The 18,138-nt window shown below is 37.6% G+C and overlaps 1 protein-coding gene and 1 non-coding gene across 2 annotated transcripts; one reads left to right on the top strand and one right to left on the bottom strand.

The window, feature by feature from the left end:
- Window positions 1-239: 239 nt before the first annotated feature.
- Window positions 240-310, bottom strand: Trnag-ccc (transfer RNA glycine (anticodon CCC)). Its single transcript has one exon. It is a non-coding gene; the product is annotated as a tRNA-Gly (tRNA).
- A 392-nt stretch (window positions 311-702) lies between these two features.
- LOC140231405 (mapk-regulated corepressor-interacting protein 1-like) lies at window positions 703-17,161 on the top strand. The gene is made up of 6 exons (XM_072311531.1): window positions 703-789; window positions 3,226-3,274; window positions 8,031-8,182; window positions 11,809-11,859; window positions 12,310-12,363; window positions 14,053-17,161. The coding sequence occupies exons 1-6, from the start codon at window positions 738-740 to the stop codon at window positions 14,121-14,123; spliced, it is 429 nt and encodes a 142-aa protein (XP_072167632.1). The 5' UTR covers window positions 703-737; the 3' UTR covers window positions 14,124-17,161.
- The last annotated feature ends 977 nt before the right edge of the window (window positions 17,162-18,138 follow it).

Raw genomic sequence — 18,138 nt, 5'->3', positions numbered from 1 at the left:
GTCAAATCATGGTCAGAATCTGGTAAATCTTAATGAAGTGAAGCAGGGTTTGTGTGTGTGTGTGTGTGTTTTCTTTGTGTGGTTTTTTTTTTTTTGGTGTTTTTTTTTTTTTTTTTTAAGGGGAAGGGGAGGTAGAAGTAAAAGAGTAATGGGTCAAACCATGGAGGGTACCCTCCATGGTCAAACTCTTTTGCCATTACGCGTAAAAGTGATAGTTGTAGCGGGGAGCAAAAACAAGGTGCACTGCCCGGGAATCGAACCCGGGTCGCAAGAATGGGAATCTTGCATGATACCACTACACCAGCAGTGCTTACGCTCAGTGAAGGGGAACTCATAAGATATAATGCCACTTACTAAATACATATCGATTATTTCGGATGTAATCGATTATATTTTCTTTCCCAGTTTTTTAGACTTATTTTAAAAGGTAATATATTTTAAGAATGTTTACAAATTAAAAATATCTTTTTGCAACAAAAAATTAAATGAATAATAAAAAAAGTTAAATTTAAAACAAAATAATAGAAATATATGGTATATGTGATTTTACTTATGGAATTCAATTCATATTTTTGTATAAAAAATTGTCAAAATGTCTTACTAGAGACTAACCTGAACGAAGTCCGTTTCATTTTTTTTTTCTTTCTTTATCGTCTAAATGATCGATTCTCTTGCGTTGTATTTTCGTAATCCATGCTCCTGTGAAAGAATGTGGTCGGCCTGGGGTCCTCACAACAATGTATAAATTGGCTCAAGGACCCAGTAAATTCAACGTTCAGAAGAGGCGAGGTATGTACTCTTTATCTTGTACGTGACCTAGATAATTTAGTCATTTTGTTTCCAATGCACACAGTAAAATTCTACGAAGTTCTCACCGATTTAGAAGTAGAAAAGAATTGCGTCATTTGACCAGCAGTTGTTATCACGCAGTGCGCACTGGGTACCGTCTGCTGAAATTTAGTTACGCAGGAGATGAGGCGTGTTATGATTCCTGACTGCTGCTGCTCTGCGCTGGGGCAGAGCTGGTGGTCGGTGGTGGTGCGGTGCCGCAATCCCTGCCATTTTACCCGCAGAGCCATGCCGGTAGTTTGCGAAATGGCAGTGACTGAGTGAGAGTGTGGTGTGGTATGTTCGATGATCATTATGATTAGGGGCCAGGGACAACAGGTTACAGCTGTAACCCACTTGCCACAGTTTGATACTTTGAAATGTTCTAGTTTTAATATCTATGTTAGACTTAGAGGTCTGTTAGTGTTGAGTGCCCCCCTTCTTGAAAATATTTTATAGAAATTCTAGTAACACTACATTGTAACAACACTACACACTGTATTCTATAAACAGTGTTAGAATTGTACACACAACACCACCGGCACTGGTGATCATAACCGCACCAGCGACCCCAACCCATACCGAGTACGGTTACAGCTCCCCTCGCCGGGGTTACGGTGATCACTGAAATTCTATTAATTTTTGCTCACCTTGAGGAGTCGAGGAATTCGATAGATTCCAATGGAAGTGAACCACACAAGTTCAGTGATCAATACCTAAATTTGCACTAGAACATCCTACAATTGTATCTCTACTGTCATCAAACGAGAATGAGCAGAATGGTTGTGTGCTGAGCAAGGCCTGCATCAACTCGCCGCCATCGTACGCCCCCGTAGATTCTAGACAAAGCACGTAAAAGACGTGTGCTGGGGAACGTGATGATACTTTCACATATTCCTATATAAATTTAAGATTTTCAAGAAAAACTGGCTGGTTTTCACCTCAGTTTGCTTGGTTTTGGTAACCCTGTAAAGATTCAAGCGTACTGAATTGAACACAGCCCCATGTGTACATTTTTGTTGAGTGCGCTTGTGTAAGTTGTATCAATTTTACGCACGAGTCACAGGGTGGCAGATTTAGGGTCCCTGGCGAGGTGCATGATACCTCGCTATACAGACCAGGGTTTACTGATTTTTATTGACCGGTACCAATTATCCTGTTGAGATCTTTATGGCATTGGTATAAAGTGCTATTAAGCTAATGAAGATGTCGCTGATGATATGTCGCATGCAAGGCTCAACATTGCAGTGGCCCAGTGGCACGGGGCCACTAAAAGATTTATCATGCCAGGTCACTAAAAGATTGATCATGCCAGGCCACCAAATTTTGACATTAAGTTATAATTCTAGTGTCCTGAGCACGCAGCTACAAGATTCTTGCGAGTATTGTGTTTCCTTTGATTTTTGACCAAAACCTTTATACATACTTGTAAGTTTTGGCCACCAGAACTTCAGATTTAACATTTTAATGCCCTGAACAAGCCACTAGAGTAGTAGTTAGAATCAAGCCCTGCTGCAAGATAGTGTCCAAATCCAAATTTTAAGCGCTCTGTGTATGAATAGACCAAAACCCTATTAAAACAAAAGGTGTTTGGATTCAGTGTAAGCATACAATGTGTCATTTACAATTTGCAACAATGTCCCAACATACAATACAGTTTTATTGTAGCCTCAATTAGTCCATGTGTATTGATGGATTTGATGTACTGTATGTGTGATTTAATAACTTCTTTACCCTCATTGTGTAACGTACAATGTATTATGCAGACCCATAAAGAGGGAGGGAGAGAGAAGGGAAAAGAATATTATACAAAGAATATACTATACATCATTGCATAGTAATACTTTCCAAACATGTGCCAGACATGTACATTGCACTGATACTTGGAACATACTGTAGCAACTCTTTGTAGCCATGTTTTCTCCATTTAGAGATACGATTGCTTGGCAAGTCAAGTTTAAATCATGTTTGCTACATGTATATCATCCTACTCCCCCTCTTGAGCTTTATCAGTATTATTATGAGTTATTTTTTTTATTTTTATTTAGTGTGTGTGTGAGTGTTGGAGGGGAGGGGGAGGGATGAGCATGAGGTGAGTCATGGACCTGTAAACAGATTTAAACAGAAGGTAAGAAAGTAAGATCTGCAATCCTTGACTGTATCACAATGTCACAGTGTCCAATATGTACATGTGTATGTATTGGCAGTGCACTGGTAGCACTTGGTGGACCTTACTATTGACAGGCTGAATCTTGATCAGATTACTGAAGATACATACCAGGTAGTAATTGTATAGGCCTACAATGTAGATCCTTGAAACATTTACCTGGCAATGGAAAGGCCGATTGAACCATGTTTTTATACATTGAGGACTTTATCATTTCCCTTTCTCTGCAGGATTGCAACAACCTTTCGATGACGGAGAGATTGACCGTAGCATGATCAAGTAAGTGTACCTATAGAAATTGTGTATGAATCAAGTGAATGTGAAATCGAGTTCCAAATGTGAAATTAAGTTTCAGTTTTGCAGGAAGAAGTACGTACGACTGTAGGTATCACTTCACATGAACTTTAAGTCATTGTTGATGAGGTGTCAGGCAAACAAAATCTTGAAAGCTGTAATCCTGCCTGGTACATTTTTTATCTGGTTGTTTTGTATGTACATGTGTGTTGTCACTGATCGTGGCAGGTACATACACGATGTACATGTAGCAGTACTTGTCAAGTGTGTGTAAACATTGCTATATGTATTCAAGAGTCTAGTAGCAGTTTCTGAAAATAAATTGTACTAACATACAGTGTATGTGGGACAAAATCTCAATAGGTCTTGACATACAATGTCCTTTATCCTATTAAGAAGTCATACACTGCAGTGACCTACAGTTGTAATTTGATTCCAACATTGGCCTCTTAAATTTTACATCTAAATATTTGGAACTTAGGGGGAAAAAGGAGAGGAATGGGGCTAGATAAAAAGTTGCTTTTTTTTTTGTTTTTTTTTGTTTTTTTTGTTTTTTTTTGTTTTTTTTTAGCCAGTAAACACAATGTCCTTTGCATTCCATGACCTATTCTTTTCGTTCTGTGTAAATCTCACATTATTTTGCAAAGTCTGCATAATGTAAATCATGCAATGGCGTACTAAAATTGCATCATTTACTGAGCAGCCATGTGTGAACAGAAAAGGAGCCAAAGTATACCGTACATGAGTGGGCAATGAATTTTAATGTAATTCTCTCCTTGATTTACAGTGTACACCTTTACAATTTGTATGCTTTACAATATCATGATACATACAACATGTAGTACACCTTGCAGTACATGTACAATGTATTGGCACACTTGTACTATAGTGCTGATGCAAAGTAGCCATTTCAATATGATGGATATTTGGAGGGCTTTTTTTTTTTTTTTTTTTCGCCATTCCCACACTGCCTTGCATACTAGTACTGTACACATGCACCACGCATGACCTGTTCTATGTATGGGGCTGAAAGGATGCATCCAGCGTCATACAGTTCTCTAAAGATAAGAACTTACACAAGTATCTTAAAGAGGCTTTAAAGAGAGAGACAGAAAATTCTTGTGGTAGATCATAATTGACCACATCCTTATTAAGTTTGCTTCCTCTGGTGTGCCCTATTCTTAAAAGTGCTAATGCTATCCCTTTGGTCCTCCCTTGTGTCATGGTCTAACTTTACGTGTTGGGGAAAGTACTGTGGTATTGTTTCTATGTTCAGTATTTGTGTGTGTGTGTGTGTGTGTGCGCGCACACATGCATTTGTGTTTAATAATTTGTGGCAGGTCCCCAGGGGTACCATGTTCTACCTTGGAGGGAAGCATAAGCAGTAGAGCTCACGTGGCGTGGTGTGCATGTAGATGGGTTAAATTAACTTAAAGGGATGGGATCTGAAAACTTGACATTTTGACGTCGTAAGGATCTCTGCACCGTGCACTATAGATTCAGAATGTGGTGACCAGTGCACATGGTGATAAGCACAATCAGGGTATTCGATTATGGTTTTCTCACTTTAAACTGTTGTAACTTCTAAAAGAATGCACCAACTGACTTCAAAATTCACATGCAGCATGCTTAGACATCAATAATCACATGTGGTGATACAATAGCTAATTTCTTCTCATTTTCAGTGTTGATTACTGAAGATTGATTACCAAAAAGTCCCCCAAACCCATGTAAAGCATAAAAAAAAAGTGTTGTACAACTTCTAAATGTAAAATCAAGATTTGAGGTCCAAATTTTAAGTCTACCCCTATGTGTTTGGTATCAAATTAATGGATTTTTTTCCTGGCATTGCTTGCATGCAATAAAGAACAGTGGTCCTTTCTGCTGGAGAAAGTTATGAGGTCTGAAGTCCTGTCATGGTAGGAGTGTAATGCTGGCTTATTTCTGTGACATTGTGACCTTTTAAGCCATGCTGTACAGCTATACATGGAGAAACAGCTTATTTTTCAGCTTTTCCTAAGTACTGAAGACACACTACAAAATGGTGTTCTGTTTGCCAATAAATGTTCAGCCATTTTTTAGTTTTGAGCCATTTTCAAATGCTGAGGAAAATAAGTGCAGCACATTTATGCACATTTTAATGCAAAATTTTGACTCTTTCTTTACAGGAAATAAAAATTAGTACACTCAGCGACGACAAGCAGCAAAAAACACATTTTCAGTAATTTCACCAAGTTTTCTCATTTTTCCCCTGCTGCGCATTTGCATTTGTGCTATTGACCACATACCAAGTATTGGTCTTTGTGTGCTGGCATCATGTATAGCACAGGCCATGTAACATTTTGATGTTGGGACATACACATTGTACTCACTGAGAGCATGAAAAGAAACTGACTTTTTCTATTGATTAGTCAAACTTAGATATTGATAGTTGAATTATTAATGAGCAACTCCCTCTTAAAATGAATACATTGTAATTTGTATGTGGAATATGTTGTGAAACTACAGAATGTTATATAAGAAAGGCAAGCCTTCATGCATCTTGTGTTGGTGCACAGTGCAAATTGATTTGAAATTACCCCTGTACATCTGCATTTTCACATTGATACTGGCCTACACACTGCTGTTTCATCCTGCTATGTTCTCATGTGTAAAAATGACTGGCTTTGTGAAAAATTGGTGTAAAACAGAGTTAGCAACATGTGTAGAGTTGATTTAGAAATGAACTGGATTTTGTGTTATTCCCCCTTGCCCCTCACATCTCCCAAAGCTTCAGTCAAATCTCAGTTTTTTTTTGCAAATGGGTTGAACTGTAAAAATATATTAACTGTCTGTTAGCTTTGCGCATTGGAAGCCTGGTTTCATGAATGATGTGAGTTTTATGATATGTGCATGATCTGGGCATACAATGTAGCAACAATTACTTTCACAGATCCATAGTTTAGGAATCTTCCGTTGGAGTTTATGTGGGCAATATCATCCATGATATTTGTGAAGTAACATTTTAATGGATGTGCCATGATACAGGCATCTTAATTTGTTGAAAGTTTAACTGGTCTGTTGCTTTACTTTGTTGCCCATTGTAATGGAGGACATTGCTGTTTATGTCAGAAAGAATGTGCTATCAAACCTGTGGGAAGCATGATGAAATAGAATGTCACCAAAGGAGATGCATGATTAGTCCACCCATAATGTGCTTTTGTGAGTTCTGAACATGGACAAGTTGATTTTTTTTGTTGTTTTTTTTGAGGAGGAGAGCTATACATTGTGTATTTCCTTCTTTGTAAACATGAAAATGAAACAAAGTATGGGCACTAGGATAACAATCAGAAAATCTAGAACAAACCTGTGTTAGAGTAGTACATTGTGAACAGTGTGATATCCCATTGGTGCCATAAAATTCCTCTCACAATTTTGACTAGTGGTACTATTTCAACACTTTCAAAATATTTTAAAAATGATTGTTTTTTTTTTTCTCTCATGGATTGGGGATTTTGTTTAGTTATTCACATGACGCATAGGGTCCTTCAGTATTCATGCACTGTATATGACTTTCAGCAAGTTCAATAATTTAGGCCCTCTTGCTTGGTATGATCTTGTTAAAAGCAATTCTTGTCGACATGTGCGTCGTTATTGTCCCCGCCGAACGAGTTCGAGCAGGGGACTATGAAACGGGCTCCGTACGTGTGTGTGTCCGTGTGTCCTTCCGTCCGTCCGTCCGTCCGTCCGTCCGTGTGTGCGTCCGTGTGTGATCAAAATCTTCAATTTGCTACTTCTCTGTCATTTATGAGCCAATTTTGATTCTGTTTGCTTTATATGATAGCACTACATGGGAGCTTTGAAACTTCTACACAGAATTTCAGTCGTGACCTTTGACCTTGACCTTTGACCTATATTGTACATTTTGCTACAAAATGCTACTCCTTCGCCATTTCTAACCCGATTTCGATTCCGTTTGCTTTATGTGATGGCACTAGGTGAGGGCTTCAAAACTTCTACGCAGAATTTTGACCTTTGACTTCTTTGACCTTTGACCTTGATTTTTGACCTATATTGTACATTTTGCTACGAAATGCTACTCCTTCGCCATTTTTAACCCGATTTCAATTCCGTTTGCTTTATATGATGGCAGTAGTTGAGGGCTTCAAAACTTCTACACAGAATTTTGACCTTTGACTTCTTTGACCTTTGACCTTGATTTTTGACCTATATTGTGCATTTTGCTACAGAATGTTACTCCTTCGCCATTTCTAACCCGATTTCGATTCCGTTTGCTTTATGTGATAGCACTAGGTGAGGGCTTCAAAACTTCTACACAGAATTTTGACCTTTGTCTTCTTTGACCTTTGACCTTGATTTTTGACCTATATTGTACATTGGCTACAAAATGCTACTCCTTCGCCTTTTCTAACCCAATTTCGATTCCATTTGCTTTATGTGATGGCACTACATGTGTAGGTGAGGGCTTCAAAACTTCTACACAGAATTTTGACCTTTGACTTCTTTGACCTTTGACCTTGATTTTTTACCTATATTGCACATTTTGTTACAAAATGCTACTTCCGGCGGGGACATATGTTACGCACCGCGTAATTTCTACTTTTCCTTGTTCAACTTTTTCTCAAGAAAGTTCAGAAGGCATGAACTATTAAATGATAGAGTTTTGTCAGAGCATATTTTAGATTCGAATAACCCACATGGCTTTGACGCTATGTCATGTTTTCTTTTTAAAAATGATCAGCCCACAGACTTCACCCAGACCATCATTCAGCAGTGCTGTTATATCAGGGAGGAGGAGGGACCACCATTCATCAAGGGCACATTCAGATCCAGGTCTATCTGTGGACCACTATGGTCGGGACCACTATGAGCTAGTCAAGATGTTGAATGAGCGTGAGTCAGTTACTTTGTATCTACATGTATTGTCTTCATACTGGCTAGGCTGCTGTCGACAGCCTACACCTGTATGTACAAATATGCCCATGGCAAATACAGGTACATGTTTAAAGGCATTTGCTTAGCTGGTTTTCATGTACATTTTTCTGAAATTAATTTTGCGGCGATGTTTGCTTTCATGAGAGCCATCTGTGATAAGGCAAATTCGACTTGTTGTGTTGTACTACTGCACATTAGCATGAGGGAGGCCCTGACAAAAACAAATCAACTTTCACCTGTATCAGCTCACAGGGCCTGAAAGGGCCCGGCAAAGATTGTATATATTGTAATATTTAATATTAATTCCGAGTTCATCAAATGCTGAGCATGTAGCCTGTAACAGAGTGAGAGAGAGAGAGAGAGACAATGATGTCTTGTTGTTCTCCTTTTTCTCCTCCTCCTTTTTCTTCCTCCTTTTTCTTCCTCCTCTTCTTCTTTTCTTCCTTAACCTGTTGAGGACAAGTCCCGAGTATACTTGGGCAAGCATCTATGAAAAATGCGTGTTGTAGCAAAATCACACCATCCTCACTGGGTTAGATACACTTGCAAAATTTAGCATGGGAGAAAAGAAATCCGTGTGTGGTACTCTATTACCTTGCTGGTGCCTGTCCAGTACCCGGTGTGACTGTTCTGCATTCATGTATTCATAGTGACTTGGTCGTGACCCCAAACAAATAAGTCCTAAAAAAACAACAACAACAAAAAGGTAGATTCTTATACAGTTAAACTCGCCTAAGTCGACATCGCATATGTCGAATAATCGCGCAAGTCGATAATTTTAAAAAGTCCCGATTTTTCCCCCATTGACTTACGTGTATTAATTCACTCATAAGTCGAATTTTTTAAGTCGAATACTCGCTTAAGTCGATGAAATTCCAAGAACACTTTCACGGAAAAACCATTGAATTCACTGTGCCTAAGTCGAATAAGATTTTATTGTGTAATAAATCACTGTCAAAATCACGAGACGCCAGTTTTTGTTTACATACAGTATATACCAAAAGAAACTGCGTAAATAAACATTAACGTTTCATTAACGCAAGCGGTTTCACCTGAATCGTTAGTAACGCAAACTAACGATCGGGAAAATTAACGTTTGTAGCAACGATGAGTAACGATCCCTAGCGCAAATTAACGATGTTTCGTTAACATTAACGATAGGTAACGCAAGAACTCACGCGAGATTTTGGTTTTGTAACGAGACCTGGTGAAAGGACGACGTAGCCCCTGCCGAGTGTAGCGATCTATGTCTTATATTTAGCGGAGTCTTTTCGCGAATCGAATCACGATTTCGCGAATGGTTAATTTGCGACCGGGGTCACCAAAAACGCACGCCGGGCCACCAAAAAAGCCGAATGTTTGCCTTCAGTTTTGGAAATGAAGCGGTAACAATCGGTTCCATAAGATGCTGAGTAAATGTCAGATGTTTGCACTTTTAATTTTGGAAATGAATAAGGGTAATATTCGATTCCGTATAATACTAAAATAAATGTCGGATGTTTGCTTATACTTTTGGAATGTCAGAGATTTGATTTTGCGTTCGGAAATGGGATTAAAAAAAAAGTATCCGGAAGATGCTGAAATAAATGTCGAATGTTTGCTTTGACGTTCGGATAATTATGAAAAATAATGATATTCAACTCCATACGATGATAAAATAAATGCCGGATGTTTACTTTTACGTTCGAAAGTAAATAACAATTACATTCAGCTCCGGAAGATGCTAAAGTAAATGTGGAATTATCCCTTTGCTGTTCGGAAATGAATAACAATAATAATCAACTTCGTACGATGATGAAAGAAATGTCGGATGTTTACTTTTACGTTCGAAAGTAAATAACATTAACATTCAGCTCCGGAAGATGCTAAAGTAAATGTCGAATTATCCCTTTGACGTTCGGAAATGAATAACAATAATAATCAACTTCGTACGACGATGAGATGAATGTCGGGTGTTTTACTTTCTTTTACTTTCCAAAGTAAATAGCAATAACATTCGGCTCCAGAAGATGCTAAAATAAATGTCAGATGATTGTTTTTTACGTTCGGAAGTGAATAGCAGTAATATTCTTCTCCATACGATGCTAAATAACTGTCGGATGTTTGCTTTTAAATTTCGAAATGAATAACAGTAACATTTAGCTGCGTTTGATGGTAAAGTTAATGTTTGATATTTGCTTTAACGTTCGGAAATGAATAACAGTAGTATTCAACTCCGTCCGATGATAAAATGAATGTCTTATGTTTGCTTTTATGTTCGAAAGTAAATAGCAATAACATTCAGCTCCGGAAGATGCTAAAATAAATGTTGAATGTTTGCTTTGGCGTTCGGAAATGAATAACTATGGTATTCAACTCAGTACGATGATGAAATAATTGCCGAAAGTTTGCTTTTACGTTCGAAAGTAAATAGCATGTAACATTCGACTCCTGAAGATGCCAAAATAAATGTCAGATGATTCATTACACTTTCGGAAGTGGACAGCAGTAACATTCGGCTCCTTACGATCATAAAATAAATGTCGGGTGTTTGCTTTTGAATTTGGAGATCGAATAACGGTAATATTCTGCTCCGTTCGATGCTAAAATAAGTAACAGATTGTTTCTTTTACATTTGGAAATGATTAACGGTATCAATCGGCTAATTTAGATGATGAAATAAAAAGCGGATGTTTGCTTTCACGTTCGGAAATGAATAAGGATGATATTCAGCTCCGTAAGATCCTAGAATGAATGTCGGTTGCTTGTTTTTACATTTGAAAATGATTAACGGCAACATTCGGCTCCGGAAGGTGTTAAAATACTTGTAAATGGTGGATGATTGCTTTTACAATCAGAAATAAATAACGGTAACTGTCGGACCGAACGTAGGACCGATTTAGTTTTGCTTATTTTTTTTTTTTTTTTTTTTGTTCGGGCCACCAAAAAATAAAAATCAATCATTTTGGGGCCACCAAAATAAAAGTTAGTGTGGAGCCCTGGCCTGCATCAATGTGGATAAAGTGTCTTGCTGAAGGGCAAATATCGGGCACACCGCTCCAGCTCTCGGCTCCAGAGTAGACAACATCGCATGTACATTATACATATGTACGTGTGGTGTAACTTTAAGTCGATTTTTTTCGACTTACGTACAAGTCGAAACTCGCCTAAGTCGATGTGTTTTGCTCAGTCCCGAGAAGATCGACTTATGCGAGTTTAACTGTATTATAGAACTTTGTGCTTCTCACTGTGCAATAAAGTGTTGATGCTCAATCTGCAGGGAATAATTTTCCTGGTATCACATAGCAATTTGCTATGCATTTTGGTATGACCGCTATACAAAATGTAATTTGCACAGCATTTTCATTACATAGACTCGTATACCATTTTGTTGAAAATGTATGTCCATGGATCGACAAAAATTGCAGTTCAATTTTGAGAAGGAAAATTATTCCCTGATCTGTGAATTCCACAAGTGGAGAAATAAAATTCATCTGCCACACGTTCCTTTGTAGGAAATGACACACTTATACTTATTCATGCATGCTTGTTTTCACAGGCAACAGTATTGATTTGTTCCTTTTTTCTTTGTGTCACTTTTCCAGAATGGGAAGTTACACAAAAGGAGTTACATGACTTCAGACAAGGCAGAAAAGGTAGGTTTCATTTTTTGTAACTTTACTTGTTCACATGTGGAAGGTGAAAAAAACTATTTTCCGTCACCAATATGGTTTGGGATTGATTTTGAGTGGTTAGGGTGACATTTCAAGACAAACTTCTGAATAGCCAAAAAATGGTGCTGCCAAAAAAAAAAGAAAAAAAAAAAGAGAAAAGAATGAACCAGTGTATAAGTGACATAGGATATCTACACCATATGCAACAACAACAGAGCTCACATTTGCAGGCCTCTTGTACACATGATCAATACACTAATAAAAATATGAACTTGCATTGATATTATTGCACTATTGCAATTATGCATATGATACTCATGTATACCTGAGTTAGAATTTGCTTTTGTTTGTTTTGCCAGACCTTTTTTTCTTTGCAGAATTTTAACGGTCATATATGTACACTCACATTTCTGTTTGTTTTCACTTTTGCAGGGGCTATATGTGTTGAAGAATTCGTTGACAAGGAAGAGAATCCCTCCCTCAGACGTAAGTTTAAGTTTAAAGCTTGAAGTTGCATATAACATGTAAAGTGTAATTCTCGTAAAGCAGGTAGGTAAAATGCACTTTATATGTTTTAAACACAAACTGTTGACTTTGCTTTCTGCTGTAATGGTATCTGTGAGTTTAGCACAAATTGGATCAAATTTAGATTTGTCCCTTTTTTTAGTCACAAGGACAATATGTGTATTGATACTCCTTCATCCGTGTAGACCAGTCATTCATGTGATTCCTGGCACTTTGTTGTAGTCAGTTTTATTGTTGAAAGCCGCTCTCCCACGCTGTCTGTCCTATAACAATGTATAGCTCCCGTGACCACCTGTGGTCATGAGAGGTAATGTCTTGTGAAAGCTCTTCTTGCCACAATGAAAGTGGTTTGAAAGCTTATAGTGGTTTTGACTTCATTCATAGCACTGGCTTTGAATAGGAAGGGAGTTCTCTCGGGCTCCTTTTGCTTTGGTTCTTCATTCAACCGTCTATCCATTCATCCATTCACCCATCCATCCATCCACATACATTTCTAGACTTCCTTCAATCAAGAGAAGTGAAATGTGCTTTTATCAAAATCTGTGCAAGGGTGAAAAGTGAGAAAGTTCAGAATTGAGTACTTTTTAGCTCAACTGTGCAGACACACCATAGCTGTTGTCAAATTCAGATTCATTCATTTTAATGAAATAGATCTGTAGATATCTCATCAGACATGGTACATGTTTGCAGTTTGAAACAGCAATCCAGCCCTTAGATTTAAAGACATAAATTATTTGAATGCTAAAGGTTAGCAGTCACTGTCAGAAACATACACTGTAGCCCTGTTGCATGCATAACTGCAAGAACTCTTTGGCTTAATTTACTATACTGTGCACTCTGCTATATTACAACAGAACCACTTTCGAATTGAATTTGGGGCACACCATGTGAAAATTTGAGGTTAAAGGTCAAGACGCAATTGTGCTTAACTCTGTTTTCTAATGAGCCATCAAAGTACACGTTGAGTTTAATGTCATCAAAGTTGTTGTGCATTGGCTCACAGTGTACACAATACAACAAGGCTTTGAATTGGTTACATTGTGGGCAAATGAGAGGTGTGTGGCATATTCTAAAGTACTGGAATTCAATACCGTGTGGCATGTGAAATAACAATGTATTAGCCAGTTGCTGGCCTTGATAGGTCTTCTTGATACAAATTTTACACTTGTCCATTTTGTTAGTTGCCAAGAATAAAGATGAATTTTAAAGTGGGGCCTTAATGTAATGTCATATGAGAAAAATACAGTGAATTGGGAAATGGCTTATGCTATTTATCTATGCTTCTAAATCATTATTTTAATTCCTTTTTAATGTCACAGCAACATACATTTAGCACCTATGATTGAGCAAGCAGCACATAGTCCAACTGAGAATGAGCTCTACAAGTACTGAAAATCACTGCATTTTATCAAGAGGGGAACACATGTCCTTGAGGGGCAGCTGTTCATTCATTCAGGGAATCTTTTATAGTTGTATGTTGTAGAGTAGTATTGGAGATATTAAGTGACAAATAGATTTGATAATTGCTGAGGTTTTGTGAGGATTGATTATAAATGTCTTGCTGATTATACAGTATATTGCAGTGAGTGCATTTATCATTTTGACTGTGTTTTTTTTTTTCTATGTCTCACACTATTTCTACACCCATAGATTTCAAGCCATTTGACTGGGACAGCCTGTGCATAACACGCATGATGCCAATCAACGACAGAGAGACGTAACCTCAGTCCTAGGAGTGCACTATGCTCCATTGAACTGCCAGACTGTCAGTCCTAGAGATCTGGAGACTTGACTCCGTCTGGGCCATAAAAATGAAATAACTTGACATAATACGTGTAATGTATACTGCAGTCCTTCTTTGGTCTAGCCTTGAGGGAGCTGGCATTGGAATCCAGTGTCTGGCAGTGCATAGTGGGGCATTTTGAAGTACTTTTAACTAGTATTACAGTGAGCATATACAGTGCACTCCCGTTATAATGAACATGGTTGTAAAGAAATTCCCATTACAATGAAATCAAAATTGTCATCTATATATCTTTATATACTATGCTGTTCGGTTATTATGAAATTTCATTGTAAAGAAAGAAAACGCCAAACTTCGTTATAACGGGAGTACAGTGAATGTTGAAGAACTGTCACAAACTATGCACCGTTAACTAAAATAGAATGATAAATACAAGATAAAAACTTACGTGAAAAAAAAAAAACAGAACAATTTTTAAAAGAGAGAGAAAAAACCCCAAAAAGTGTTATTTGAAGAAGGATAAGTAATGACCATACAAAAAGAAATAAATAAACAAGAACAATCATTTCACTTCTTTACCAGTTTTGCTTATGGTAAGGAATTGAAATGGGTGAGTAATCCAATTGATGTAGTTGGTTGTTTTTAGTCAGAAGTTGTGTACGAGTATCAATGCAGACAGACAAAATTTAATTTTCTGCATCCAGTCCTCCACTGTAATGGTGTTGCATCCAGCCTTCACTTTCAAACCTTTCTGCTGTGTGATCTTGTTGGTGCTATCACTACTTGACAGAGTGGTAGTTGCAAACTTGCCCAACATGTGGGAGCCATTTGTACCGTCATGAATATTTAGCTGTCTGTTTTTCTTTTGTCGTGTCAAGCATCGTACATGAGTAACCTGAGTAGGAGCTCAGATGGCCTACAGGATAACACTTGTGAAGGCATTCTGCGTCTAGACTTGTCTGTGTGAATTTACTATAGAGAAGGCCATCCTTTGCAAGTTTTGACCGTAGCGATAATATCTGAAGAGTAGAATGATACAAGACCTGGTATTTGTAATATGCATACACAGAAGGAAATTTACATGTAAGCAATAAGAAAAACAAACAAACCTTGTTTAGAATTTTCTTGCAATTCAATGCAATTGAAATTCCGGTATCAGTATTGAAAGTACTTACCAGCTGTTCTGATGTGTTCTGTACTTACATGTTTCGGTACTGTTGCTTCAGTCATGACTTGATGATGTGAAGTCCCAGTACTCATTCTCAGTGTGATTGCGAAGTCTGTAGTCACTGATGTCCCTATATCCTTATTTCAATATGCAAGGCCTTCATTGATGCATTACTCAGGAATTGGACAGAAATTTTCATGGCTACCATGTTTCTGCACAAATGTTGTCCAACCTGTGTATGTAAATTTACTGAAGCTTGTGTATTACCCTTTGAAATGACTTTGGGCAAATATTGTTTGTTTGTTTGCTTGTTTGTCTTTGGTGTTCGTTTAATTGATTGTAAGAGGCCCTACAAACCTTATTTAAGAACTGCAGTGAATCCTGTACCCGTGTAGGTGAATTGATTTTTTTTCCCCCTCCGTTCATTCATGCTAATTTCATGGCATCTAACAAAGCAGTGAATTATAGTAAAGTTCATTATTTGTTGTCCAAGCAGTAAACACAGACACACAGTGGTGAATCAGAGTTACTGACTTTCATAACAGATGAAATGAGTTTGTGACCTTTCCTCTTCAGGAACAGTGTATAGCTAATACATGATTTCTTTTGAACTTTGACCTTACCTCAATGTGCCAACTGCTTGTTGTGATAGATGAAAAGTATGCATCACAAGAGAAAGGTCACTTGAACAATGACTGGTCACTTGAAAGATTGAGTGCCTGTTTTTTTTTTTTTTTTTCTTTAGCCTACACTCACTTCATCTTTGCTTTACAATGTATCATTGATGTTTTGATATGATGATACAGTATGTGCTTTCAATACACAAATTGTACTAATCTGGTTTACTGTAGGCACTGGATTCTTGTGCTCTGACATGAAGCCACAATAATTGCATTACTGTTTGAAGTACACTTTCAGAAATACTTTGTCCTTCAGAATACAAAAATGATGGATGGCAGTGGGACTCAGCTTGGCTGCCATGTGAGCCCATTGTATGTAGCAGGGTACTACCATTACACTGTACAGGTGGTGTTGACACCATCTAGTACATGTAGTTTCCTTCTGGTCCACTTTGTTCCTGTGTATGCATTGTAAAAGATACCTATTGTCTACTCGTGTATTCTACTTTATTTCCATTGCCCTTCTGCTGTAAAGTTGGACATTTAAAAATTGACAAAAGTCACATTGTAAATATTCAACGTGGAAATACCCCCTTCCTTTTCTCATTTTTTTTTTTTTTTTCTGCTGATTTTGGTCTGAAATGGTTGTGTCTCCCTTTCAGAGTATGATTTTAAGCTTAGAGCAACATGACTGGAGTTGCACAATTGAAACTGCAGACCTTGTCACTGTGGATGTCAGAGGATGGGGTGAATGTATGTATTCATTGACCCTGTCGGGTTCCCTCTGATAAGGTTTCCTGTAACCTACTCTAATAGTGCTTTGACAGTACACTGACTATGGCTAGATTTTTAACTCACTCGACTGTGTGTGGACGTGTGTTTTATAGTTAGTCACGGAAAACATTATACAAATCAATGTGAATATAGGTGTGTGTAGAATGAATGACAATTCTTTTTGTGTGTCTGTATATGTGAGGATTGAAGAATTTTTAATGAAGTGTGTTAGCACATCTTGCAGAGTGATTTGTCCATACAATGTATAAATGTGTACATGTACATACCTCTGACTCTGCCTTAATGGAACACCCATCTGACTGTCCATATTTGGGTGCAATTCTATATTCAAATATAAAGATTCAAGTGCTATATACATGAAACAGAGTGGATTTAACTTTTATGTGAGATGTTTTATGATACATATAGCAAATAAAAGTTTATTATGTGGTAGACAGTTGTATTCTTGTGTGCTTTCATGACTATCTGGCCTTTGAGCTTGACTGTGAGTGTGAAACACGAGTAGCATCCATGGGAATAGCTAATGTACTTGAGCTGGCTCGTAATTGAATTGAAATGGATTAGCCACAAGATGACATCACTTTCTGTCGTGGGGTTTAACATGATTATATTTTTGTCTGTCATCACAGTATGATGCAATATGACTGTAGCATCGTTCCTGTTCCTTAAACATGCTATCAAAGCTGTCGAGGCCTCCTGCATGATTTTTGTCTCTGAAAATTAAAGGAACAAACTTACACATGTAATTATGCAAGAGAAGGTGGTATGAATGAGTGTTAAAGGAGACCTCCGGATGATTTTCAGATTTTTACATTTGAACAACTATAAATTAGTTATACTGAGGACAAAATTTCAGAATTTGTGATAACTGGGATGAAGAATAAGAATATTTTCAAAATTTAGGACAAATTGCAATGAACAAGGATGATGACATGGCAGAGTCACCGTAAGAATGCATGAGTTGGGGCTCAAGGAAGCAGAACAAAAGAAGAAGGCATGCATAGATTATACACAGGTGAAGTCGCAAGCAAGCGGTATTGTAATGGAATTACACTGCTACATTTCTGAAATATGTGAACCTCCTATGTCATCATCCTTGTTTAGTGTAATTTGTTTAAGGTTTCTAAAAGTATTGTTTCTCTGCTCAAGAACCACAATAAATTCCACAAATCTATACATGGAGTTGTTGATTTATGTACTGCATGATGTGAAATTATGAAAATCGTCTGTAATGTCCCTTTAACGTGTGTCAACTTGAGATCGAGTGGATTTTAGAACGAGGAGGGAATGCTGAGGTTGATTAGGTAGACTTGTGGGTAAATTCATATTATACCTCTGCTACGTATTTAATCCTGTCAAACACACACATACACACACATACCACCTGTCTATAACTTACAGCATGGACC

This window comes from Diadema setosum, chromosome 8 (assembly GCF_964275005.1).
Source record: "Diadema setosum chromosome 8, eeDiaSeto1, whole genome shotgun sequence".
NCBI classification, from domain to species: Eukaryota; Metazoa; Echinodermata; class Echinoidea; order Diadematoida; family Diadematidae; genus Diadema; species Diadema setosum.
Note: the sequence above shows the minus strand (reverse complement) of the source record. Positions and strands in the feature narration are given on the sequence as shown.

Excerpts from the sequence above, each read along its gene's own strand:
- LOC140231405 (XM_072311531.1), top strand. The coding sequence starts at position 738 with ATGTATAAATTGGCTCAAGGACCCAGTAAATTCAACGTTCAGAAGAGG. Across the intron at positions 11,860-12,309 it reads CTTCAGACAAGGCAGAAAAG|GGGCTATATGTGTTGAAGAA; the intron begins GTAGGTTTCATT and ends TCACTTTTGCAG. Across the intron at positions 12,364-14,052 it reads AGAGAATCCCTCCCTCAGAC|ATTTCAAGCCATTTGACTGG; the intron begins GTAAGTTTAAGT and ends CTACACCCATAG.